Raw genomic sequence first — 26,928 nt, forward strand, 5'->3', positions numbered from 1 at the left:
TATTTACAAAGTTTTAACTAAAGTAGTGTGTGCTTCCTTCAGGACAGGTCTTGAGATGCTTCCTTTAAAAGAAGAAGAAAAACAACATCTCAGCAGCATGATAATTTGGCTTTTTTGGATTTAAACTATTTAATTTTCCTCTTTGTTCAATTATGAAGTTTTTATACTTTATATGTATTCATTTAAAAGGAGAAAATGGTATGAAATGTCAAAAGATCTCATTTAAATGAAAATGGATCCACTGAGTATTAATTTCAATATCTCAAATTAAATTTCAAGGAGAAAACCCAAAATGCTTATGCAGAGCCATAAAGATGACTTTCCTGAGCACTTCAGAGGACATTTTATCCTGGCTCTCCACCTCTGTGTCCTGGTCTCTGTGGGCTCTCAGGTCTTACTTGCCCTCCCATCCCAACCCTGACTCCACAGAACTGAATTTGCATTTTGTTCTTAAATTCACACATACAGACTAAGCTAGACTACACTGAGGAAATTGTTATATACATCTAAAGAATTATTGTAGCAGTGAACATTTTAGAAGCTGAGACTTCCTTTTATATTTAACTCAGGAAAAAAAAAAACCCAAAGCTTTACTGTCTCCTTTTAACATCCAGATCACTGGAACTCTATAGGCCTGAGTGTGAGAACCTGACCGTTCAAATCCCTAGTCTTAACTGTGCCTTACCAAGTTGGACACCTAATAAAAATAAATGCATATGGATAGGACCTATAAACTTTATTGAAATGATTTTGACCTAAACTCTCCAAAGGTCGTGTAGAATTTGGTTAAATATTCCTTCCAACTGCCCAGTTGTGGTAAAGATGATTTTAAAAAAATGTTATTTTCATTTGCAAATTTTCCAAGAGCTTATTATAATTATCAAAGAAATCATATTGGGAGTAATAAGCAAAATGGATCCTTTTGTACGGGTAGTTTTTAGCTATTTGTTGCTGCCTTCTCTATCCCTAGGAGATGAACAGGTTGTTTGATGGGAAGGAATCAGACAGATCCTATACTATGCTCGCCAAACTTCTAGATAGCTCCTAGGCATTTATGCATATTTGTTTTGACTTCCTGCCCACAGATGTCCAATGGACTCATTAAAGAAATACTTCTCTCAGCTTGCTTTGCATGAAAGCAAAAAGTACTTGTTCACCTAAACATGGTTTTTAATTCATAAATATAACACAATACAGCAATAAGGCCATTGGGGAAGGCTGACCACAGGGATCATATTAAAGTCCTGGCCAGTTGTCATTGTAATGGCAATACAGTAGCCAACATTAAGGTGTTAAAACAAACAGCCTATTCAAAGGATGCAGTGTTCTCAGAAACTCTAAAACATTGTTTAAAGGGATACTTTTAAGTTCTTGAAATAACTTCTAGGTTCTTAAAAAGTAAAACAAACTCATCACTACCTGATACTTCACTATTTGTAACAATAAAGGCAAGGCACATTATTCACATGAAGATGCTTAAATATTGTTATTTTCAGCTCTTCAAGCTGTTCTTTTAAAATGTCCTTTGAGGTCATATACAGTCTATTGGCTGTAAGAAAATCTAATTTTTAGCAGGGAAAAACACCATGGTTTAAATTTTTTGGGGGAGCTGGAAATGTAGCCATTACTTAGGCCTATCACGGGGATATATTTGGACAGAAAAGACAAGTGCCCTGTAAATACTGACACATGGGCATGCTTGATGTGGGTGGGGGCTGTGAGGGGAACTGAGCATTGCAAATTGCCTAGATTTATGCCCACAAACTCACTGCCATTTGTTCACTCTTCTCTTTAATTTAAACAGCTTTACAAAGCCCATGCTCACACATTTATCTTTTCATTTCTTGATAGTAAACTATGATCAGAGCTACCAACTCAAATTCTGAGTGGTAACACTCAGTGATCATAAAATATATAACAAAGAGAATGTTTCAGTGTTGTTAATATTAACATATACACTGTTCTTTCCTGTAAAATATTCCCTGGGCAAATCAAGTATCTTCAATTTTTTCAACTGTCTTTGGGGGGTGGGGAGGGTTAAAAAAAAAAGCAGAGAAGTAGAAGGGGGGGAGGAAGAGAGCATAATTAATAGGTATTTGTTCCATGAAAACCCTTGGGAGACTTCTAAGCCTTTCAGGCTGGTGAGTTCTCACCTAGAGGGGACTGCACGTGCTTTTGAAAGCTTGGCTGAGCAGCGCTATTCAACTTGTTAGATGCTCAAGCATTCCATTTGTGCCTGTTACTGTGAAGTGGGGTACTGTCCAACATGACAACGTGCAACATGACACTCAGACATGCTGACTTTATTCATTAATAACAACCATTCCCCCACAAATAAGCATCTAAATTAGGAAAAACAAAAGTGTTTCAAGTTGAAACTGTCAGTTGCTCTGGGAGAGTAAAAGACAATTCTTGCTCTATGGCCCTTTTCTCCATTCTTCCAAAACTGGATTTTTTTTTAAAAAAAGCTTTCAAATTCTTTTAATTAAAAAAAAATGCCTAATGTGTCTTACTTACTTCGGGGTTTTCTTAACAAAGAACTATTCTTGTCCTTCTAAACCAACCTCGTATTAAAAAAAAAAAAAAAGAAAAGAAAAGAAAAAAAGAAAAAGAAAAGGAGGAAGTTAAACTTTATACAGGATTTGTCTTTGAAGTTATGAGTCGCTAAAGAAGTAATTAATTTATACTAAAGATCTTGCTATTCCTAACTGTACTTTAGATGAGTATCTCGTATTTATTTACGAAGACTCTATTGAGTAATTAAAGCCACGGACGTAGTGAGTTTAGGAGCACAGAATTTATATGACAGAGTGCTTTCGGAAGGTATTTATTCGCAGCAGCATATAAAAATTTTTAATAATCCTGTCAAATATGTTAATGAATAATTTATTAATCTCCCAATTGTTAACTACCTGGCGTGCACACACCCGCTCTTTCCGCCTGTGTCCTGCACATCACGCAGAAATCTATTGCCATGTTCCTGAAGTGACAAAGACAAGGTAAAACTGGTATATTTAAGATGCCCTCAGCCTCACAAAAGGGCAGCGCTGCGGGTCAGGCTGGCGAGTTAACACACGCACTCAGTCTCCCGTTGTCCCGAAGCCCAGCTTCTGGCCACACTCGTGGCGGCGGGATTCCCGCGCCTCCCTGCACCAGGCCCAGTGGGGACAGAGCTGGTGCGGTCCCAGGTGAGCGCCAAGCGGGTTCAATGGGCGTCCGCGCTTGCCGCGGCCGAGGCCAGCGACTCCCAGACTGTGGAAGAGGCCGGCGCGTCCCGCCCGAGGCCCGCAGGGCGGCTGAGACGAGAGGCCCAGCCGCCGCCCGAGCTTCACCCGAACCCTCCCGAACCTCCCCGAGGCGCCGCCCGAACCTCTCCGAACCGTCCCGAGCCATCGCCGAACCTCCCCGAGCCGCCCCGCCGCCGGTGCGCGCGCCCGATCAGCTGGGCGCGCGTCCCGAGTCACGTGGTGCGCGTGTCGAAGGTCACGGCGCGCTCACAATGGAGCTCTCGGAGTCTGTGCAGAGAGGCATCCAGACGCTGGCGGATCCCGGTTCCTTTGACTCCAACGCCTTCGCGCTTCTCCTCCGGGCGGCTTTCCAGAGCCTGCTGGACGCCCGGGCGGACGAGGCCGCGCTAGGTAAGCGGCTCTCCCGCCGCCGCGGCCTGGGCGGAGGGGCGCCCGGCGGAGCCGCCAGCCCGGCGCCTTGGGCACAGCTCCGGCCCGGGCAAGTCCCCGGTCTTCGCCCAGCCCTCAGCCCGACTGTGGGGACCCGAGCGGGCCCTGAGCGCCGCTGTGTCCCCGCAGGGCACCTACACGCGGCCAGCCCTACGCTCCTGGCCTGGTTTCCCTGCCAGACTGTTTCTTTGTTCCTTTGTAAAGCCGTGTTCAAGTCTAGTTTGTGGCCTAAATGTGTGGGGGTTTTCAGCCTCCTCGGAGGCTGCAGCTGTTTTGACACTTGGACTTCAACTGGGGAGGTCCTGTGATTCAGCCTCCCCCGGCTGGGCTGGAGGGGGTTGAAAAGGCTGTTTCCGAAGCAATGGCTGGGTCAAACAGCACTGACATTTTCCAACCTACAGAACACCTCCGGATCCTCTGATCACTCCAGCACGGGCGTTCAGAGTGTTAAGCCCAGGTTATTCGTCCAGAACCTTCAAGTAGGGCGCATAATGTTTTGTTCTGCAGCGGCTACCAGGAAGAGAGACTATTTAAAATGTCTGATCGCAGAATACAATTGTCATAATGGATTAAGAGCGTACTTTAAGACAAATCACTTCTAGATAATTCCCTCAAATCTATCAACACATTCCAGAACTCCTTGGGCCCCCCCCCCCAGTTTCATACTAGATACTTGGACAAAAAGTATGAAAGTGGAAGCTGTTCTTAAAGCCCCCCCCCCAAAAAAAAATTATCCACCACCTGGGTTCATGTCGAAGGTGTGTGTGTGAGAGAGAGAGAGAGAGGAGGGGGGACTTGAAGATATTAATGGGATTTTGATATTTCTGTTGTGCATGCTAATGTATGCCCTCCTATCAAGCTTCTTTGATGTATTTATGTTCATGGAGTCAATTGCTCTAACATGTCATCTTTTGAAAGTTGTTCATTTTGAAATTTACTGTGTAAACTACCTTCAGTTTCTCCTTTGCTTTCAGTCCATCCAGCAACCACTGCCCCCCTTTCTTTGAGTTATTTTTAAAAAAAATACTAAGACGAAATAAAAGAAGGTAATTGAAAAGAGAGTGACAGCAGATTATTGATGTATTCTCTTTATTGTTTTGCAATTAACCTTGTTCATCTCATCCACTTACAATTGAATTTTTGTTATATTTTCTAAAGGGGAAGTTTTACCAAAACCAAATATTCCTCTTAGGAACAGGGGTCTAAAGAATTTGTAATCATTAGCAATTAATTTATTGTAGATCACCCATACTTGAAACATATCGACCCAGTGGTTTTAAAGCATTGTCATGCAGCAGCTGCAACTTGCATCCTGGAGGCAGGAAAGCACCAAGTTGACAAGTCTACTCTAAGGTACAGACTTTATCTAATGCCCGCTTACTTTGAAGTGGTATCTTTGTCATTGTAATTTCAGTTTTTAAAGATAGAGACTAAACCTTGCTTTATTCCCCCCCCCCCCCCCCCCCCCCCCCCCCCCCCCTTCAGCACTTATTTAGAAGACTGTAAATTTGACCGGGAGCGAATAGAACTGTTTTGCACCGAGTATCAGGTTACTTACTTTAAACTTTTAAATTAACAATTAGTACCCACCCCCCTTTTTTCCTGCTGTTTGCAAAACTGTGTTTTCTTTCTCCTTCCCCAGAATAATAAGAATTCTCTAGAAGCCCTACTGGGAAGGTAGGTACTGCATTAGGTGTCAAGCTGCGTGCTTTTCACTTGTGGGTAAGGAATGGAGTGTGCTGATGGGAAACAAAACAGAGCCAAAAAAAAAAAAAAGGGATCCTGACCCAAAATAAAGGGCCAAAGGGCAAGTGGAATAATTGAAGTTAAACTAATGTTTTTTAAAGATAGAGCCTGGACATAATCTTAGTAGGTGTGCTTTTACTCTTTTGAACTTGAAGTTCAACAGTCTTTAAGTTCAGAGTGGAAGGAAACGAGTTAAGAGAAAGACACCATTGAGAAAATCCTGAAAGGTTTTCTGTAGATACTACAAAATTATCATTGTCTTTCAGTATAGGCAGATCTCTCCCTCATATAACTGATGTTTCTTGGCGCTTGGAGTACCAGATAAAGGTAAAGATAACAAGCTTTTTTGTAGAGGGAGAGGAACTTTTTTTTTCAAGGTTAGAGTTCAAGACTGATGTTTTGTGTTGTTTTAGACCAACCAGCTTCATAAGATGTACCGACCTGGATATTTGGTGACCTTAAATGTAGAGGTATGTATAGATCTTTGTCTAAAAATTATATGTGTAATAAAAATTTTAATTTCCTTTATATAAACAAACACTTTTTCTTCCATAGAACAATGATTCCCAGTCCTACCCAGAGATTAATTTTAGTTGCAACATGGAACAGTTACAGGTACAGTATTAGGATCTTTAAATGTTTCTTTCAATGGGCATTTGAGAACTGTTATGGAAACTTGATAATATTCCCATCATCAGGTAATGAAGGTTGGTTTAGGTTTAATGGCAAGGGGAGAATGGAAAGCAGAAATTTAACATAGATTTTACTTTTAAAAGTAACACAGTAACATCTCCAGTAGCCTGCATTGGTGGAGGCTGGCGCCCCTAATTGAAAAATAACTTTAAAGTTTGAGTTCAGCACACTTTCTTGCATTCCATCATGCATCTGATTCAATAAAACTGAGCAAAAGTAAGAGGACAGATTGGAGAATGCCTTTCACAAATTAAACTTCCAAAGTTTTAAGCAGGAGTTTTAAATTACCCTATAAAGGGAAAGTTCACACAAGTTCTTAAAACTGTTAATATTTTCAGTGTAAAACTGAAGAAATTAAAGTCTTCGTTGATTGATGGATAGGCTAACGAATTTCTTACCAATTAAATAAAATGAAGATCATCCCTGAAAATTTGGATGAAATTAAATGTTCCAAAGACATCTGTCGTCATTTTAGAGTAAATATAAGCGAAACTTTAAACAGAAAATGTGTGTGAATCATAACCTTCCTTAGAGAAGTTGAGAGATAATTTAGATATTCTCAGCCTGCAAAAATTCTGTTAGAAATTCCCTTTTAACTAGAACTTGAATACCTGATTGGAGGACCAGATCCAGCAGAAGCGCTTCTTTTCTAAAGGGCTTTGCGAGGTGCTGAGCTCCCGTGGACTCCTTAGGTGTTCTTCCTTCCGACTGTGTTCTTGCAGCTGCTGCGGAGTTGCTGCTTCCTTACTTGTATGCCCAAGTTGTGACATGATTGTACATCTTTTAGGACTTGGTGGGGAAACTTAAGGATGCTTCAAAAAGCCTGGAAAGAGCAACTCAGTTGTAATTTGGGGAGGCTGATGACCCCAGGAACCTAGAGGAAAACCAGACTCGCCGTGTCTCCTGCTGGACCATCATTCGCGCGAGCTGGATGTCATTTTCAGTGGAAAAAGAGCTAGCTCTCTTTTGAAGTGATTGATGCCAACCATCAATTTTGACACTTTTTTACACATGTGAAATGGTTAAGAGGGAAACTCTTAAGCATCTGAATTTTCAGTATTACTCTTGCATTCCTTCTATCTTGGGCGTCTTCAAGCCCTATTAAAGTATCGTACCCTGAATAAATACGGTGGTATTCCCACAAGAAGGGCGGCATTCTGTTTGGAGTTTGTGTGTGACTTGACGACTGAGTGTGCAAAGCACATCTGCCCGGCGTCGGCTCGGACGCCTGCCTTGCCCCGGGTTAAGTGTCTCGGGAAAGGTGTGCGGAGGGGCCGTGCTCGCTGCCCGGCCCGCCCGTTACCTGCGCCCGGCCCGCCCGACCCCGCGAGCGGAGCCAGCCCGGCCGCTGCCCGCGCGCGCCTCTTCCCGGCCGCCAGCGGGCGGGGCGGCCGCTGTTGTTTCCGCGGGCCCGATCCGGCGCAGGTTCGGCAGGNCCGAGCCGGGGCAGCGGCCGGGCGCCCCCGGCGGCGGGCCCCGCGGACGTGTGTGCCAGGAGCAGGAGACATGGTGGGGGGCGGGGCGGCGCGGCGCGGCGTGCGGGGCCGAGCGGGCCGCGCCGGGAGAGCGGCGTGTGGCGCTGTGGAGAAATGCCTCCGTCGCGGCCCCGGCGCGCTGCACGGGGAGGGGAGGGAGGGGGCTGGGCGCGCGGCTCGCGGCGCGCTGCGAGGGGAGGGGGCGGCCACGGGCCCGACTACACCGACACTAATTCCCAGGCCGCCCTTAAGGAATGAGGGGAGCACGTGACCCGGCGGGGGGCGGGGGAGGGGGCGGGCGGACTCCGAGCCATTTTGGAGCCGGTGTCAGTTTCCACTCTGCCTTCAGCCGTGCATTTTTTTTTTCCACCCTCCCCTCCCCCTCCTGGTCCTCCCTCCCCTCCCCCGCCACCCGGCCCGCAAGCACACTCGGCGCCCCCCGCCCGCCAGCCCGCCTCCCCCACGCGAGTCTGAAATCATAATCGTAGTATTAAAGGCAGAGACCGGGAGAGACAATGGGGAGGTTGGCGAGGGAGCCCCGCGCAGGCTTAGCAACACCTCCCGGCCCCGCAGAATAATACGGCTCGGCCCCTCTGCGCGCCCTCCCCCGAGCGCGGCCGGGAGGCGGCGGCTGCGCCGAGGAGGAGGAGAGGCCCCGAGGAGGCGGCGGCGGAGGCCGCGCGGAGGCGGAGGAGGCCGCGCGGGAGGAGGAGGCCGCAGCGCGCGAGCAGGAGGCCGGCGGGGGAGCGGCATGAGCGGAGCGCGGCGGCCGTGGCTGCTCTCGGCCGCGCTCGGTGCCCATTGACAGCGGCGGCGGCGGCTCGCTCCAAGATGGCCGCTTGGCTCGCATTCATTTTCTGCTGAACGACTTTTAACTTTCATTGTCTTTTCCGCCCGCTCAGATCGCCTCGCGCCGGCCGCTCTTTCCGGGTACGTAGGAGGCGAGGCGCCGACGGGCCGTGGCCGGGGACTGGTGGGGGTCGGGGCGGCGTGGAAGGGGGGGGGCGGAGGCGCTGACAGCGTGGGCAACCGGCCCGCGCCCCGCGCCCGCGCCCGCGCGCCCGCCGCCTCCCGCGGCGCCGGACGCCCCGCAGCCCGCACCAGCGCCGCCCGACCGCGCTCCAGCCGCTCCGGCCGCCGCCCGCGCCCGGCCGCGCCGCGCCGCCCCACGTTTTAGTTCCCCGCTCCCCCGAGCGCCCCTCGGCACCCTCGCGCCGCACATGGTCCCCGAGAGCGGCACTTGTGTCTCCAGCCTGCGCGGCTCCCGCGGCCGCTGCGCCCTTTGTTGAGAGGTAGACTTTGCTGAAACGGGGACGGGATCCGGAGATCGGGCGCTGCCTGGGTCCAGTGGCTTCCCTCCTCTCCCAAAGAAAGGGCTCTGGAGGTCTTTGAACCTCGAGGGAACGCCCCCATTTTATAGGGATGGGTACTGTGGGGAACAGCGATCCCGACGAGGTGGGTGTTAGGCTGGGGGGAGCCCCGACAAAAATGTTATTAACTTAAGTTGGAGGGACACTTGTGTGAAATTGGATGGCTGGTAAGATGGCGGTTCCCAGTTGTTTCCAAGGTCTTGTGCATTTGTGTTGGAAAGGGTAAAGTTTTCAAGGTGGTATTTGTTGGGAGTCGTGGGCAGGGGTTCCATACGTACTTGGGGCGAGCTCTCAAGGAGGTGGGCATTTCAAATTTGAGCTTTGTTTTGGAGTGAAGATGGTGACTGGACGTTAGCCTTGCTGAGCGCCCTTTCTCTCTCCACTCTCACCCCTCCTTTTTTCTTCTTTTCTCTCGAAGACACTACAACTTTCCCCTTTGCTGTGGGATGAGCTGAGACTTAGGTCCATTGCATTTTATAGATTTTGCTAAATGTCAGAATAGGTCATGAAGTAAGGGGATGGATGCTTCCGAGAAGGAGCACTAACGCGTTGATTGCTTATGTTTACGTAGTCATTTGGACTTGACAGCGCTGGAGCATGATCGTTTCCCCAGAGCTTTACAGTTAATAATTGGAAATAAACAAGGAGAGAGACTTTGATCATTCCCAATTGCAATAAAAGGATTTAGTGGGCTTAGTGGTCACGGTTCAATATCTGAAAGAGAATTGAGCATTAACCCCTTCGCTTTAAAGTAGGCAAAATTCCGGGCATATTTACCCAAATGCAGATGTGTGGTGGCAGTTCAAGCTATTTTTATAGGAACTCTCCCAACCTTTAGAGACACGTTGTAAAACGTAGTAAAGACTTGATACTAGAGATTGTAAATTGTTGACCACATGAGTAAAACCAAGCTCTGAGACTATGTACAACATTTGGGTCCTAAGTAGACTAGGGAGATAAAGGAGATTTAATCAAGAGGTTGACTTTTTTGGTAAAATTATTATATGATGTATTTATAATCCATAGTAAATTGTATTTATTTCCATGTCTTCTATGAAAGGGAAATAATTTGCAATAATCTATGAGGGCAAATTTTACTCTTATAATAATATCTTTAAAACTATGTAAAAGATTGTTTATGCACGTGTAGACACTCAAATATAATCACATACAAACTTTTGCAAGGCATGTAAGCATTTGGATATATTTGATGTCCAGTCTACCACTAAGCTCATGAGTGTATGTTAAGTGTTCAAGTAGGCAAAGTTCTCCCCATCAGCCAAGTCACCCCCAACCTCACCCATGCTTGCCTTTGAGCAGTGAGCCCCAAGTGGGATTATAGAGATCATTTGCATTTCTTAGGTTGCAGGGATCAAGCTGATTGTTTAACGTCAGAGCTCGCTTCTGTTTTCCTTCATATTGACACTACTGGCATTAGGCCTCCAACTAGAAACTGACAGCTCCAACTGACTAAGCTATAGCTTGACTATTGAGTATTTTCAGTGTTTTATGCTTGTTGCATTTTTATGATTTATAGGGAGTTTCTGTGGTGCAAGAGGTTGTTTCTTAAGTCTGACCAAGCATTCTAGAAAGTCTCCATGAGGTTGTCAGTACTATCCAATAGGATAAAAGAATGAAGAATTGATGTTTGTATCAATAACAAAGTAAGAATTGATTAGCATTATGAATGGTTGTAGGAATAGGGCCAGATTATTTTCATCTGAGGGAGGACAGTTGTGTGAATTCCAATTTAAGGTGAATTTGAGAAACTTTGATCAAGTCCATGTGACTGAAATGTTCAAAGAGAACTAACTAGTGGTCACCTTCTATTGAGGTTTGACTGCTCTTTGGGTTAGTGTTTGCACTTTTATAATAGAATGTAACATGGAGAGGAGGAGGCAAGATAGAGCCCTTTGGTGGGAACTTGATGATGTGTGAGTATTGGATATGGTTTCTTTCATATGCAGAGCATCAGCCTCACTCTTTTTAGGAAAGAGCCTGTGGTTTCACAAGAGAGTTGCCTTTAATCACTAAGTATGGTTGAATTTACAGCTTGCTCCTTTTTAGAGTTGTAATTTCATTTACTCTCAGCCTGCTTTCCTTGGATTGATGCTACTTGTTGACAGAATTCCGAACAAGTAATCCAGAGCAGTTCTGATTGAAGTCACTAGTTGCCCCTCAGTCACGTTCAGAGAGGCTTGGTTTGGGTTTGGACCGTCTTTAGTACCCATTCCTGTTAATTGCAGCCATTGGGGCATGCTGGTTGGTAGTTCCCTCTTGTGTATTAAATTTTCCTTAGAATAAAGCTCCCAGGTGCATCTTATTGCGAATTATGCAAATTCCTAGATTTTGCTTACAGCAGCTTTGGGGTTTAACTTTTGTCAGGTGTAGAAGGTCAGCCTGGGTTTAGATTCTGTAAGGAATAAAAGGGACATCCCACAGCTACATCACCTGAGTGCTTTCTGGTATGGCATTGCTGACAGGTCTCAACTGTGAGTTTCTAAAATGTGTCTGCTGGGATTATCGTTTCATCTTGTGATATTGTATGGGAGTTAGGTGAGAAAAGACATTTGCCCTTCCCCCCATCTTTACTCTGCATTTAGTTTTGGGCATGAGCTGGTCTCATGGCTCTTTGTACCTTGTTTCTATATCACCCACAAAAGTAGTTTTTCTTGCCTCTAGCATAGTTTATTCAAATAGAAGTGCAGTATTCAGCCCTTCCAAAAACTTTCCATGGCTCATCCAATCTACTGGAGGACTTATTAGAGAAGGGAGCCTTAGAAGTTCAGTTCAGTAAACGTCTCTGCAACTCCAGTCTTGCTGGGCAGGGGCTAAGTGCACAGTTGGCAATTCTCAAAAGATCTCTAAGTAAAATTTCTGACATAGCGATTGATAACAGGACAGTCAGAAAAAGGCAGGATGAGAAAGTAATTCTTCCCTCCCAATGGTCATGAAAGAGATCCGGAGAGTGCCTGGAATGGCCGGTGCACTCTTTTTTGGGTTGGGACTGAGGTGGTGGTCACTCGAGGATCGGCACCCTGCGTCCCCGCCCCGCCCCTCCCCTCCCCTCCCCCGAGTCCGCCACCCCGCACGCCCCGCAGAGGCTGGGCTCGGCCAGCTCAGCGCAGAGTTGCAGAGGTGGCCGGATGCCAAGTGTAAGTGTGAGTTGCTATGGAAACCCCAACAGAGGCGAGTTCCGAATCCGGAACAAGACCTAGCCCGGGGCACTTCGGGATCCGCCCCTCACATCCCGCTCGTGTCCGCGGTGCCCAGGCCTCAGTCGAGGCCCACGAGGTGCTTCTTTCCTCCTCCCTACCCAGTCCGGAAATGCCGGGGATGCAGGAGGCTCACTGAGCACTTTCCCTTTGTGGGGCCTGAGTCCTGCCAGGTTCTGGTTGCTTGAGCCATAGAAACAAGAATCACGAAGTTTTTGACTAGAGTGCAGGAAATTCCACAGTAAATTCGGAGACTTAGATCAATAGTGGCTACTGAATATCTGTGGCGGCGGCCTCGTGGTGGCCGCAGCAGAGCTGCGTGGTGTCTGCAGAGCTGGAGGACAGCTGAAGAGAGAGAGCAGAATCTACTCAGTTCTCAGCCCCAGCCCCCAGCCCTTTTTATCTCACTCCAGGAATGACCCGAGAGGCCAGAAGTAAATTTAGTTGGATCCTTTTACACCATTTAACAGTGGAGGTTATTCTGATCTCATTAGTAAATTCCTTTTGTGGAAAACGTTTAGAGAATCCAGCTGTCCAGTGTTAAACGAGTTTTATAAACTGCTCAGCGTTCAGGGTATACAGTTACTTGGAGTTGTGGAGATAACTCAATTCTCGTTTTTTAATTATAGCCAATACTTTTTTTGTGTCTTGCAGGATCATTTATCAAGCAGAAATGCATCGAACAACCAGAATCAAGATCACTGAGCTAAATCCCCACTTAATGTGTGTCCTGTGTGGAGGGTACTTCATTGATGCCACTACCATAATAGAATGTCTACATTCCTGTAAGTACACAGTGTTCGCCTTCTTGGGTCTGTGCATTTCACAGCTCATCCATTAAAGCCAACACCATTTCCACATTCCTTGAAAATGTTAGTTCACAATTGTGAGGCTTACTCTCTTTTATATGTAGTGATTTGTTACAGTTAGGCAGTATGTAGTTTTCAAGTTATTAATCGGTTTCATTTTTCTACTTTGAGAAAACCTTGTCATTTCCCACCCTTGAATTTTCAGTTCTGATACAATTAACCTTTGAACCTTTACTTTCTAAACTCAAAAAACTTTTTTATGTTCCTATTTCTAGTCTGTAAAACATGTATTGTGCGTTACTTGGAGACCAGCAAGTATTGTCCTATTTGTGATGTCCAAGTTCACAAAACTAGACCACTCCTGAACATAAGGTAGGAAATGCTGTTGTTCCCTGGTGGGAAGTGTTGCTAGCATTCCTAGTTTTGCTTTGCAGGACGTTTATTCCTGATATGTGTGCTTTATAGGGGGTAGAACTTTAATTTCTTGTTATTTTAATGACCCTGTTTAGACAAAGTTTGGTTTTGTTCAAGTATTTAAAAGGTATCTGTCCTTTAAAACTGAGTTAGTTTCCCCTTTTTTGTGCATAGCTTTATTGACTTAATAACAGGCAAGAAGAGATCTTTTTTCCAACATTTCCATGTTCTTTATTCTTACTAGTGAGAGAATTCTGTTACATGAAAGGCCTACCTCTCTTTACTCTTGGATGTGAAGAGTTAATTATTGCAAGGCATCTGCAGGGTGGAGAACAGCTGCAGAGCTCTCCTCTCTCCTCACAGGACACTCTTACACTCCATCACAACTCCTCATCACAATGCCTCAATACCAACCTACCTACCCAAAACTTAGAACAGTTCTAGTTTTGTCATATTAATTGTTTCTTACTTTTTCAGGTCAGATAAAACTCTTCAAGATATTGTATACAAATTAGTTCCAGGGCTTTTCAAAAGTGAGTAAATGGATTCAGTGAAGTTTTTTAAAGTGTTGATTTTACCTACTATAGCAAATTCTAAATTTCCCTTCTCACCCATTTCAGATGAGATGAAGAGAAGAAGAGATTTTTATGCAGCTCACCCTTCAGCTGATGGTAAACTTTTGGGGGCAAAAGACATTTTATGTCAGGAAGAAAATTATTTAGTAATTTAAATTATTGTGTTTAAATTCTCCCTTCTATCCTCTTATAGGTAAAATATTCAGTTTCTAAAATTGACTTTCAAACTGTCTTTATAGCTGCCAATGGCTCCAACGAAGACAGAGGAGAAGTTGCAGATGAGGAGAAGCGGATTATAACTGATGATGAGATAATAAGCTTGTCTATTGAGTTCTTTGATCAGAGCCGGTGAGTGCTCCTAGAAAGCTACTGTATGCTAATGTAGTTGCTAGGTACTTTGTATCACTTTGTATTTGTATTTTCTCTCTTAGATTGGATCGGAAAGTAAATAAAGAGAAGCCCAAGGAAGAGGTATGTTCTATATTACAAAAATACAAGGGAGAAACTTGGGAGTTTATGTTGTCCTTTAGAATATTAAGGGGTTATATGATATTAAATGGCCAAGTTGTGTTAGGAGTTTGTTGACTTAGTATTTTTAATAGTAAGTTCAAAATGTAATTAGTTGAGAGTTGTTGCATTTTGGTGTGACTATTAGTATCTTTTTATCATATTTAGGCAATTCAGACTTTTTTTGTTTTACCTGAAAGTTAGGAATTGGAAGAAAATTACTTTTGTAAATGTGCTTCTAGGTGAATGATAAAAGGTACTTACGATGCCCAGCAGCAATGACTGTGATGCACTTGAGAAAGTTTCTCAGGAGTAAAATGGACATACCTAATACTTTCCAGGTACCTACCTCATGCATTTTGTGCAGATTTTCAAATTTAAATGTTTTTATTTTTTCATTCTGGACCTTAAGAAATTTTAAATTTGGTAGCAAAGTTTGAGACGCCTCTTAAAATGGTTGCTGAAGATGCTTTGTAAGTGTTCTGGATTAGATCTAGACGACAGAAGTGTACATATTTATCTTTGTTCTTTTGCCACTGAATACCTGAAATATATTTCAATAGATTGACGTCATGTATGAAGAGGAACCTTTAAAGGATTATTACACACTAATGGACATTGCCTACATTTATACCTGGAGAAGAGTAAGTAGCTCTTTACCTGGAGGCTCTGTTGGCCCAGTACATATAAAGAATTGAGTGGTTTTTCTTTTTCTTTTTAATGTTGTAGAATGGCCCACTACCTTTGAAATACAGAGTTCGGCCAACTTGCAAAAGAATGAAGATGAGTCACCAGAGGGATGGACTGACGAATGCTGGAGAGCTGGAAAGTGACTCTGGGAGTGACAAGGCCAACAGCCCAGCAGGAGGTGTTCCCTCCACCTCTTCCTGTTTGCCCAGTCCCAGCACTCCAGTGCAGTCTCCTCACCCACAGTTCCCTCACATTTCCAGTACCATGAATGGAACCAGCAACAGCCCCAGTGGTAACCACCAATCTTCCTTTGCCAGTAGACCTCGAAAATCATCAATAAATGGGTCATCAGCAACTTCATCTGGTTAGGACTGTTAAGGAAAAGATTTTTCAACCCCCTGATTTAGATACCTTCATTCATTACAGCTTTATAGATGCTTAATACATGTGACTGTCGTCCAGTTTGCTTCCTTTTGTAGTGACTTTAAATTTGGCCACAAATGATGGACTAGATGTGATACTTCATATGGATGTTAAGTGGAAAGATTGATTCTTTCTCTAAAGAATTGGATTCTGAGAAGGATTCTGTGTTAGGAAAGATGTGAAATGATTTCTGTGACCACTGTTTGGATCTGGAAATGTTCTACAGTGGGTAGACATTGGGCCATAGTTTGTTAATCTCAATTAATGCCTACATTACATTCTCTTTGATTGTTCTTGTTATTATGCTGTTCTGTGAACCTGTAGAAAACAAGTGCTTTTTATCTTGAAATTCAGCAAATGGAAAGAATAAGCATAGAATACTGCATTCTGTGCAGCCACGTCACTGTGAATAACAATTTCTTGCATATTTAGCCATTTTAATTCCTGTTTGATTTTTACTTCTCTGTTGCTACGCAAAATGATCAAAGGAAACTTGTTTTACAATCTGTATGCCTAAAAAGCGGGTACTACCGTTTATTTTACTGACATGTTGAAATGATTCGCTTTTGTAAGAATCAGATGGCATTATGCTTGTTGTACAATGCCATATTGGTATATGACATAACAGGAAACAGTATTGTATGATATATTTATAAATACTATGAAAATATTGTGTTTCATGCATTCAAAAACAGTTGTAAACTTCTCCAAATGGGTTCGACCTTTGCGGATACCACAGTGCACCCAATGCTGAGGCTTACCACCAGCACAGAATTTGTTTTAATGTTGATAACCAGTTTCAAATTCTCTTCCACTTAGAAGCAAATGGCAGGTCTTCATAGTTCTGGCTTTTCTCCAATAAAACTTTCAAAATTAATATTGCAGTAAAGAAACTTTTTAACCAAGGCAAATATAGTGTTTTAATTTTCCATTGGTTAAAATAGAATTAATGTTTTAAAATTCTGTTTATCAGTGGAATTCTAAAATAGATTTTAAAGTCAACCAGCTAATTGCTGATGTAAAGCATTTTATCTACAATTTTATTTTAGTGTATGTGGCACAAGTGTAATTTCAAATTTAAGAGTTGTTTTCATAGTTAAAGGAATCTGCCTTCAATGTAACATCTGGAAACAGAAGCAATTTGTTATGAGTTTCTACAGGGATTTTTTAATAGAGCAAACATGTTGAATTTAAAATATGAATGACCCCTCCAAGTCTCAGTTTTGCTTTGGTCGAACTTAGCGTGTGTTTATCAGCCATCAGTTATTTGTGAGGATGTTAATTCCATATGAATATTGTTTCATGTTTGTATGGGAAACTGTAGCTAAGCATTTCATTGTCTGCAGTCTGCAGAAGAAGCACAATTGTATTGCTTTGTCTTGCTTGTAGCCATTAAATCATTACTTTTACACACATTGCTGTTAACTTCTGCTTTCTTTAAAGATTTAGTAAATGATGTTTTATGAAGCCACAAAATATATTTTTATTTTGACCTAAATTTGTACAGTCCCATTGTGTGTGTGTCATTTCTAATTATAGATGTAAAATTAAATTTCATTTTTAATTGGAAAATTCAATAAAAGGATATTCATTTAGAAAATACTATGCTCTTTAATTAAAATTTTGCTATGAAAAGCACAGTGTGCAGAAGTTTTGGGAACCCTGTAGTGGATTGTAAGAGCTCAAACCTAAGGAAAATACTTTGTCGTCTTCAAATGATGTTGTTAGTAAATGCTTTGTTGTATATTGCTGGAAAGCCCAATGAAAGAAGTATCTGTTTATTTACAATCTTTGAAGCAAAAGTTACCAATGTTTGCCAATTTTGGTGAATTTAACTCATTTTTCTAGGCTTTTCTCGAGGTTTTCATGGTGTTGCTTAAGACAAAAGACATCTCACCCTCTATGATGGACTTACTTCTGAGAGTGCGTTTGAGGCACTTATGGCTTACTAAGCGGTGTGTCACCATACTTGAAAACATTTCCATTTATTGTATCTGGGATGAGGCTTTTTACCCTTACTCAATTTGAAAATTGCTTAAGCTTAAATGATATTTCAGTCAAAATTTGTCTTTTAATAAAACAACAGAAAGATGCATCGTGGTTTGCTTCTTAAATGACGAGTCATTGCTGCTCTTACCGTTAAGATTTAAAACCTTTCCCAACTTTTTAAAATCGGCACCTTAGGAAAGCCCCTATGGGATCTCCCTTGTAATTTACCAAATTCGTGAAGAGTTGGCTTTAAAGTTTGACTTTCACTCCTAAAGGTATTCTAGCATCCTAGAATACAAAGATAATAACCAAGTTTTCTGCAGAAAACGCCCAAATTGATCTCACAGATACTTAGCTTAAAGGTAGAAAGGGAAATGGGGCCCACTGCTGTTGTGTAAATAGTGATCTATCTTGCTCTACACATGCATAATACTTTACAAGTACTTGTACCTCCTAAATTGCCGGCCGTTAATTGCCCTGAGTAGAAAGGGGTTGCCCTTCAGTTGACTTAACTAGTTAAGCACATTGCCTCATTTCCATATGCGCATGTTCAGATGTTAGGTTCTCTGGAAGTAAAGTACAGCAGAAGCAAAGCTTTCCTTCATCTTTTCCTGTTTTCCCAAGGGTTGGAATTAAGCTACTGATGACTTCTTTCATTGCACTGTACTCGTTGTGTGGGGCTGTCAAGGACAAATTCTCTTCTGAAACCTTTAAATGCCCACAGGAAATACTCCTGGCAAAGGTCAGCAAGAAGGGAAGACATCATCTTGTCTGTGTGGTTTATGACGCAGGTTTAGGTGGAATAGGATTCACCTGGCACGTTGCACCAGGGACCCAATCAGCATCCTGGGCTGAAAGACGTTGTTTTCGCTTTGTGTTCAAAAGATTTAAGACACTTTTCCTTCCCTTGCTCCAGGAATGACAGGATTACAGAAGTTCTTATAGTGCTTACGTGAGAGACTGAAACAACAAAAGGCCATAGTCAAATTGTACTTAAAGTAACCAGCTTTCCATCATGTTAGAACCCTTTTCAAAAAGTGCATATCCCTTAATACACACAATGAAGTGAACTTGGACCCCCTGCTCTAATTTACAGCTCTTAGATATATAGCACTTAAGTTATCTTCTTGTATAAACAGGTGGTTTCCAAAATCCGTCCCCCCCCCCCAATCCCGACATCTGCAACAGTGGCATCCCCCACCCCCAATCCCTTATTTCCAAGTGTGACCAAAGGATCAGGTTTTATGTAAGGAAGACAAACAAGTTATCACACATTCCAGCCTCCAGTAAGCCTGGTGAGAAACAGTCGGGAGGAGTCCTTGAACCAGAGAATCACCCAGCAAATCGCAAGATCACCCAGCTTTGATTATGAAAGTCTCTGAAAAATGTTTACACAGTCGAGTGTTTCCTGCTTCCGCAGTTAATTTTTAAAACGTTTTTTTTTCTTTTGGTTCCTAAAACGGATTTCCTTTATTTGCATCAGTTTCTTTTTCTTAGTGTGTAATTTCTGGAGGTATTTGTCACACGAAGAACTTCACTAAAACTGCCTTCACCATCTATCACTCCGGGATCCTTATGGGATTTCTGAAAACGTTCAAAGTGGAAAGCTCATCTTGGCATCTCATTTAGCCTCTTGAATAAATAGTAAAGCACCCAATAAAAACTTCTGAATTAAATTCCCTTCTCTCTGACCCTTGCCAAAAAAAAAAAAAAAAAAAAAAAAAAAAAAAAAAAAAAAAAAACTACTTCCAGAAGAACTTTTAAAAAAAAGCTTCTGTTCCCTTGGTTACCTACATGTCAATAAAAATCATCACTGGTTGGTATTAACTTGGGGCCATCATGAAACCCAAACTTTAAATTTTAAGGTTTGTGTAGTTGGACGAGTGGACGAGCTCCAACTCTGTTCTAAATCAGGTAAAAGCCAAGCTGACAGGAGTGACTTGACTTAGAAGGCTATGGATCTTGGTATGAGGGAAACACGTCGAAAATTGGGACTAGCAACAGAGATTGCTGCACTGTTTCGTCCAAAGGACCCAGAAACCGAGGAAGATATTCCAATAAAAGAAAACTAGCGGAAAATAAAGCCAGGGACCAGAATGATTGTCACACCCTTCTCACCACCACCACCACCACCACCACCACCAAAAAAAAAAAAAAAAAAGTCTCCAGTTAAAGGATGGAGCTCACAGCGGGAAGACTGTGGAAACAGCTTCGCTTGGACGGCAGCGCCGCGTTCCACGTCAGGGGAAGGTTAGAGGCAGTGTCCCTCTGTCCGTCCAAGCTCTACCTCTCCCCGCACGAGCGAGCGAGCGAGCTCAGGCCGCGAGGACCCGGGAGGCCATTTTGCGCGTGCGCCGCTCATCTTGCGCCGCCCCCAGCTCGGCGGACGCCGCTCCCGCCAAATTTGAATGCGAGCTCATCAGGCCGGGCCGGGCTCCCGAGGCCGACGGACCCTGCGGACTTGCCGAACCGGAGCTCCGGGGGACGGGCGGCCAGAGCCGCGGGGCTGCAGCCTCGGAACGCGGCCTTCTCTCTGAAGCCGTCCACGTCCAAGGACCGCGCGGCCGTTAGGGCGCGGACCGGAGTCCCGCGTGGACCTCTTTACCCCGAGGCTGCAAGACAGTCACCCCTTTGTCCCCTCCTCTCTGCACGCTTTAGTTGCAAAGCCACTGCCCCTTCACCAAGGAGGGGTCTTTGGAGCTTGGAGTCCCGTTGTTGTTGGACGGATTTGAAGCAAAGATACTAACAGACTGGAAGCTGCCCAGGTCCCCGCAGGTGACCAAGACCAGGAGGATGGCGTGTTCGCTTTGAGCGTGTCCATCTCCTGGGTGGACGCCCTGATGGTGGAGCGGGCGAGGGCGACACAGGCGGGGCACCTCGGGCTCTGGGCGAAGGGTCATCCAAGGGGACACCCATCCTATCCTCTACGTGGGTCGTGGAGCCGGCGAGAGGGGCGCACGGATGCGAGGGCGCGAGGGCGCAAGGGCGCAAGCGCTTCTCTGATCCGGGAGAAGCGAAAGTGGCCTGCCGGCAGGCAAGGCGAACAAACCGACCCGCTAATCAGTGCAGCAGGCTGCAGAAACCGCCATTTGGGGACGGATTTCGGCGTGTCTGTAGCACGCTGTGTGGGACGTCATAACTGACTCGCCCAAGTGGCTCTGGTCTTTAACACCCCCCCCCCCACACACACACACACCATTTTAGCGAGTAAAAGTTCTCCCCCTGGCTTTCCTCTTCTGGGGCCTGGGAGGGACCTTTCCTCGAACCTTTGTACCCAGGGACCGGTGTGACAGAGAATGGAGCCCAGCTGTCCTCTGCCCACTACTGAAGGTCTTCTTTCTCTGTTGCTGAGGATCATGTCTAGGTCCCCGCCCGTGATCCCCTCTCCGGTCTCCCACCTCACACCTCGGAGATGTGAGCGGGGAACCTAAACTGTGGGGAGAGAAGCCACACGGCCAGTGGCGGCCCGCGGGGGACGCAGGACTTTGCGTCCAGCGGCCGATCCCCACCCCACCCCCCGTGGAGGCGTCGCAGGGTCGAGACCCCCGGAGCGAGAGTAGGCCACCGGGAGGAGAACAAAGGGCGACTCCTCAGCCACTCTGAGCACGGTGGGCTGCGGGCCGGGGGCAGCACCCTGCTCAAAGGCGCGAACACCCGGGACGGGCGCGATCCGTTGGCGTTCCCGGTTCCGAGGGGTTGCAGTCCAGGCTGCCATGTTGCTTTCACGGAGGGCGCCGGGAGTTTTTGACGCTTGCGAGGCCGCGTCGCCGCCGAGCGCAGAGGCCTCCGGCTCCTCGCCGAGCACAGCTGCGGTAACGGGGGCGGAGGGCCTCGGGGAGCTGGCGTGGGCGACCGTCCTGTGGGAGGCCGGGACTGAGCGCCCTCCGCGCCGAAGCCGCTTCCCTCGCCACCTTCCTCCCGAGGCTGCAGGCTGCGCTCGGCGGAGGCTCGGTTGCCAGTAGCAACCACACGACGGCGATTCGCCGCCCTGGCCGCCGGGACGTCTTCGGGACTGAGCATCTGTATCTGGGGGGTGGCCTGCGGTGACAGCTCTCTTCCAGACCCTGGCCCTCACCCTCCAGTACCCTAGGCTGGGCTAAAAAGCCAGAGTCTCGGGCTTAGCCCTGCCCCCAAGGCAAACAAAAGGGGCAGCTGCCAGCACACAGGCAGAACCTACACTTTCTTGGAGTTGCGGGCGTTTTCCTGAGCACAAGGCATAAGTTCCCTCTTCTCCAATTTAAGTAAAAAAAAAAAAAAAAAACCCTTTCAAAAGCCAGTAAATTGGAACAAGGATGGTGTCAAATAATGCGACACCAAAATGGTCAATACCTTTCTAACAAAACTGACATTGTACTTGCTCTCGGTAAGAGGTGGCTTTCTTTAGAGGCATACATACACCTACAGTTTTCCTTTTTTGTGTATCACAAATCTTTAATTACGTGCACTGACTCAAATACTGCAAGCAGGTTCTTGGTTCTTGTTATTTATTAAATGGATAGGGCACCTCACCTCCACGCGATTTTATTTGATGAACCATAGCAGCTTTTAATCAGTGAAGACTCAGGGGTTGCATAAAGTTTCACTCCCCTGCCCCACCTGTAAGTGTGTGTGTGAGCGCTTGCATATGTGTTTGTGTGTTTCTAGGATGTTAACTTTTCAAAACAAAAATCTTAGTGTTTCACACCGGTATTACTGAGGAAAGACCTTTAAAGTATGCTGCTAAATATTTTATTTAACTACAATCGTGTAATACACATTGTCAAATTTCTTTGGGTCTTAATACTTGCCCTGGACTTAAGTAACTATTACATTTAGCTGCGTGGTTTTGTGGATTTAAACTTCACCTAAGTTGCAAATGATGTGACTAAGTTCAGAATTCCTGGGCAACAAGCACCCATCTCACTAACCTTTGTACGCTCAGGAATCTATTTTATAACAACAAATATTGGTCAGATTTCCAGAGGAAATCGACTATCTTTAGTAGAAAACAAAAACTTAGTATTAATGAGCACAATGTTGAATATATTTAATAGACTTGCTGAAAAAGTCAGCGTCTTTCTCAGTTAAAGGCATTAACCAGGTACACTCATCTACACATATTTTAACTTAATTATATTTCAAACATTGTGGATTGTATTTTAAAACACCTGACCAATGTTTCAGGATTCTGAGATACCCTGTACACAGGAATTTGTAACTCATTTCTCACTCAATGTCTAAACATTTGCTTAAATGTTCATTAAAAGGATTTTAAAATTGGGTTTCATACTTTCTCGCCAGCTGTCCCTAGTTTTATGAGAATGCTCAAAAAGCTAGATCTTCTAAGACATGACACTTTGACCTATGCAATAAACTTTAAGGTATACTAAATTACAATGTCTTATTCATATATGATGGTAAACTCAATATATTCCAAAATGACTTACAGGCAGAGAAAGTGATCACATTCAAGCCTTCCAAATGCCAAGTTCTTTAAGATAGTATACTTCAAAAAAGGAAGTCAGCCCTCCTTGGTTCCTAGAGGCAACCTAAAGCTGTGTTTTGCCCAGCCACTCCAGTCACATCTTAAACATAGGGAGGCAAGACTGTAGTGAAAAGTTCTGCCCCCTTTCAAGAAAGCAAAGTGCCAACTTGAGATTGTTTTCCTTTTCCTCACAACTGGGTCTTGAGAGAATTGAAGGATGAGATCAAAGTGCATTCATATTCATGTGAATTATCACTTTGGATTTGAATAATGCTGGATTTTTACTGTTGTATTTACACTGAACCCTAGCACTATTGCTTTTGAGGCTACACTCTTACTGCTGTGGAACTTCTATGAGACTCAAACACCAAACAGTTAGGACTGATAAACCATGCCACTTCCATACAGTATGCACAAAGGACTTTCAAAAAAGTGGAGCAATTGCAATTCTATAGACTCTTGCCATTCACATTTTGACTCCTTTCCAGCCTTCCCAATTAAAAACAAAAATAACAAACAAACAAAACCCTCCTATGCTCAGCAGGTTCACTTCCCAGAGGTTCAGGGTTTCATCTTAATGTGAAGATACAATGACACAACCTTTAATTTTCAGAAATCAGACAAATTAGTGTTATCAGTAATTAGTTCATGGGAGTGATTTTAGCTCTGATCATGATTCATTACAATTTGTTCCCCAGTGTAACTGAAGAACTCAAAAGTCAGTGCAAGCTTGAGAAAATGTGTTTACCAGCTGTTTCTATATGCGTCTCATGACAATTTTCTTAAAGGATCTTCACTGGGGGTTCCCTCAAACTCATCATTTTTCAGAGGAGAAAGAGGCTATCAGATTCAGTGGAATCTGCTTAGTTTACCAAATGATCATTTTTGATCAAAGAATTCATTTACTAGCATGCCTCCACTTCAGAGAACACATTTTAGCCCATCACAGCCTTATACTGGATATTTGGAGGAATCTTTAATCTAGGCTTAGGAAAATGTATTTTATGCACTTTAATATAGCACATATAGTCTTTCTAAACTTAATGGTGTACACTAGAGCAATCCAAGCTCACTCTGTTATCTTGGTTTGCAGTGTTTCTGGGAATACCCTTTCCCAGAAAGAGAACTAATGCTGGTCACTTGGCACTCTTCCTAAGTTTCTGCCCCACATTTGCATTTTACACATCACTTAAAAAAAAAACAAAATAAAACAAAACAAAACAACAACAACAAAACCAATGGTTTTTACAAGTTCCTCTCCACTCTGGACATCAAATGTCCTTGGTATGGCCAAGATTTTATCAGCTGCTTCTACTTGGGATGTGTCTATAAAAATGCTGAGATTATTTGGAAACTTTCAAGAACTGTAGCTTTGCTTTATAAATAAAATGATAAGCAATTCCACATTGTTTCACCAGGAAAGCAAGGTTTGAAGAATAGAAGCATTCCCTTGCAATTGTCTTCTTTACGACTACGTTTTTTTCCCTCATCGATGGGATAAGGTAATCATACTTTCTTCATATGAATGATCTTTTGAGTTGTTTATATGAGAATTACACAAATGACGTTTATTGTTCACTGTAAAGTTAAAAATGGGTTAATAGTGGAATAGAAAGTAATTCAGTTTAGAATATTTGCATTACTTCTGAAACAATAATTAATGACACTGTATGTTCTTTGTAGGGATGAGATGTGCTATAGGGTCCTCGGATTCACTCTACATTTCAGCGGAGTTCACTGTCTGACCATTTCTGTTAGAGGAACTAGACCTGCAGAACTGATAAACAAGAGATGCTATTTTTACTTCAAAGGTTTCAGAAACCTCGCAAAACCTTTCTGTACGTTTGCAGTGACTTTCAGGAGTCAGCTCACACAAACAATCAGTTTCTGAAATAATCAGTGTTCAGGACATTTTGGCTTGAGACTAGTCTGAGAAAAAAAACCGCAAAAGTTTAAAAAAAAAAAAAATTGGAACCTCGCACATGCGCATTGAGGTGCAGCTGCACCGTCACCCTTCTCCTCCTCTCCCTTCCTAAATAAGCTAACGAGTCTCGTCCCTTCCTCTGGGACCCGGTGTACGCCCCGGGTGACCTGAGCTGGCTGCCGGGGACCTCGCAGGGTTCTCACACAGTCCTGGCAAAGGGATCTGGAGCACTTCCCAACCCTGCCCGCCGCTTGGGAGCGTCCCGGGAGGAGACCGGCCGGGCAGGCCCAGCCTAGCGGCCGCGGGGCGTCTCTTGGTTGCTCCCAGGCTGCGGCCTGGCCGTTCGGTTCTGAGCCGAGGCAGCCGAGGCCTCGCCCGGGTCCTGGCCGCGCTCTTCCCAGGCGCACCGCCGGAAAGGTTGGGGGGAGGCGGCGACTCCTGCCGAGACTCCTAGCGACTTGCGAGGGAGGCCTGGCCGCCTAACCCAAAGGGAAGGAGAGGCCTCTCTTCGGTCAGCCCCGCAGGCTCCAAGGCCCGAGAGCGGCCGGAGGCCAGAGCGGGGACCGGAGGCCGCGGAGGCAGGCGGGTGCGCGACCAGACGCTTCCGCACTCCGCCCGCGCGCTCCCTCCCTTCCCGGGGCCCCAGGCGCTCCCCGCCCTGCACCCCCCCCCGCGCGCGCGTCCCCGTGACCTCGTGGGCTGTTCTTCCCACTCTGCCCCCATGTCCCCACCCCGCTGCCCTCTCCTGAGCCTGAGGTTCCGAGGATGCTCCTGGGAGCTAGAGAAACTTTGGGCGAGTGAAAACGCAGAGGAGGCCCGGGCCTTGCCCTCAGCCCAGCCGGGCACGTTGATGCTGGTCACGAACCACGGGCGCGCCCCTCTCTTCGGAGACCCTCGCACACCGGTGGCACTGATCCACCCGCACCTCGCCCCCCAGCACCCCCCCCCCATCAACCTTGGGTCTAGACCGCATAGCCTCGTCTGGGGGACCTGCACCTGAGCCGTGCGTGCGATCCGTCCATAGATGCCAGGGTAGTCTGCAGCGAAGCACCTTCCAGGGTTGTCTCTTGTGTTTGGTACAACAATAATAAGAGAATTTTAAGCACCGGAGTGCAAATTCCCACATGATTTCTTAAAAAAGCCCAACAATAAAATTTGGGAGACATGGCGGGGGGTGTCTTGAGATGGTGGCAGATAATTTTAAATGTAGAGCGTTCACGGAGTTGTCTTTCTAGCCATGCTGGCTTTGGAGCAAGTTTTAATAAAGAAAGCTCTTGTAAGTAGGATGCTTACATGCATATACTGCGCAGCAATAATTTGTTTTGCTCTGCATGTTACAGCATATTACGCTGGTTGACTCCTACATTTAAAACGTAGATTTATTTAGTAATCACCACTGTGCTCCTTGGTTTTTCGGGGGGTGGGGTGAGGGCAGTGAAGTCATCACTCGGATCATAACTTTCCTTGGGAGGGAACCAGATGCCTTGGAGCTTAGCATTCACCCAGACACTTGAGGGTGAGGGGAGGGGATGGGGAAAGCCATGTGTTGGTGGATCTAGCTCTGCCGGACTAGTCACGGTCACCTTGACATTGTACTGGCCTGAAAAGCACTACTAGACCCTTAAGACATATGAGGTTGACCGTAAAATACTTGAGAAGTAAAGTCAAATACGAATAAAATACAAGTACAACATACACTGAGAAATGTCAGCCTTCCACTCTCTAGGGAAGTTCTACATCTTGCTCTGGGGGCAAATTTGCTGGCACAACTCAATGGTGTGCTCTCACCTGACTGCAAAGACCTGATACTTACACTTCAAACAAGGACTGTTATAATTCAGATAGCCCTGGGTTTGCTTTCTTCATTAAGATCACATCTGAACCCACCTATTTGGCCGCCGTGGAGCACACAGTACTTCTGCCAATTAGAGTGAAGCTACTTCAGTGATTTTCCGGT

General features: G+C 45.1%; 2 protein-coding genes across 4 annotated transcripts; both read left to right on the forward strand.

Moving 5' to 3' along the window:
* Positions 1 to 2,470: 2,470 nt before the first annotated feature.
* On the forward strand, positions 2,471 to 7,271 carry Commd3 (COMM domain containing 3). Its single transcript, XM_021150995.2, has 8 exons — positions 2,471 to 3,638; positions 4,919 to 5,030; positions 5,163 to 5,226; positions 5,320 to 5,354; positions 5,690 to 5,750; positions 5,837 to 5,893; positions 5,979 to 6,038; positions 6,904 to 7,271. Exons 1-8 carry the CDS (start codon positions 3,020 to 3,022, stop codon positions 6,961 to 6,963), a joined length of 1,068 nt encoding a protein of 355 aa, XP_021006654.1. The 5' UTR covers positions 2,471 to 3,019; the 3' UTR covers positions 6,964 to 7,271.
* Positions 7,272 to 8,015: 744 nt separating this feature from the next.
* On the forward strand, positions 8,016 to 17,687 carry Bmi1 (BMI1 proto-oncogene, polycomb ring finger). Of its 3 annotated transcripts, none has more exons than XM_021151002.2 (10): positions 8,016 to 8,521; positions 12,831 to 12,961; positions 13,261 to 13,357; positions 13,877 to 13,932; positions 14,020 to 14,070; positions 14,214 to 14,322; positions 14,406 to 14,445; positions 14,724 to 14,822; positions 15,045 to 15,125; positions 15,211 to 17,687. In XM_021151002.2, the coding sequence occupies exons 2-10, from the start codon at positions 12,850 to 12,852 to the stop codon at positions 15,538 to 15,540; spliced, it is 975 nt and encodes a 324-aa protein (XP_021006661.1). In that variant the 5' UTR covers positions 8,016 to 8,521; positions 12,831 to 12,849; the 3' UTR covers positions 15,541 to 17,687. The 3 variants fall into 3 exon arrangements, with proteins under 3 accessions (XP_021006661.1, XP_021006668.1, XP_021006676.1); XM_021151009.2 differs by lacking the exon at positions 8,016 to 8,521 and adding an exon at positions 8,790 to 8,883; XM_021151017.2 differs by lacking the exon at positions 8,016 to 8,521 and adding an exon at positions 12,233 to 12,255.
* Positions 17,688 to 26,928: the final 9,241 nt, after the last annotated feature.

The sequence above is a fragment of the Mus caroli genome, chromosome 2 (genome assembly GCF_900094665.2).
Source record: "Mus caroli chromosome 2, CAROLI_EIJ_v1.1, whole genome shotgun sequence".
NCBI classification, from domain to species: domain Eukaryota; kingdom Metazoa; phylum Chordata; class Mammalia; order Rodentia; family Muridae; genus Mus; species Mus caroli.

Coding starts and splice junctions, on each gene's coding strand:
- Commd3 (XM_021150995.2), top strand. CDS start 3,020: ATGCCCTCAGCCTCACAAAAGGGCAGCGCTGCGGGTCAGGCTGGCGAG. Junction 5,227..5,319: donor TGTTTTGCACCGAGTATCAG/GTTACTTACTTT, acceptor CTCCTTCCCCAG/AATAATAAGAATTCTCTAGA. Junction 5,355..5,689: donor CTAGAAGCCCTACTGGGAAG/GTAGGTACTGCA, acceptor ATTGTCTTTCAG/TATAGGCAGATCTCTCCCTC.
- Bmi1 (XM_021151002.2), top strand. CDS start 12,850: ATGCATCGAACAACCAGAATCAAGATCACTGAGCTAAATCCCCACTTA. Junction 14,071..14,213: donor AGCTCACCCTTCAGCTGATG/GTAAACTTTTGG, acceptor CTGTCTTTATAG/CTGCCAATGGCTCCAACGAA. Junction 14,823..15,044: donor ACATACCTAATACTTTCCAG/GTACCTACCTCA, acceptor ATATTTCAATAG/ATTGACGTCATGTATGAAGA.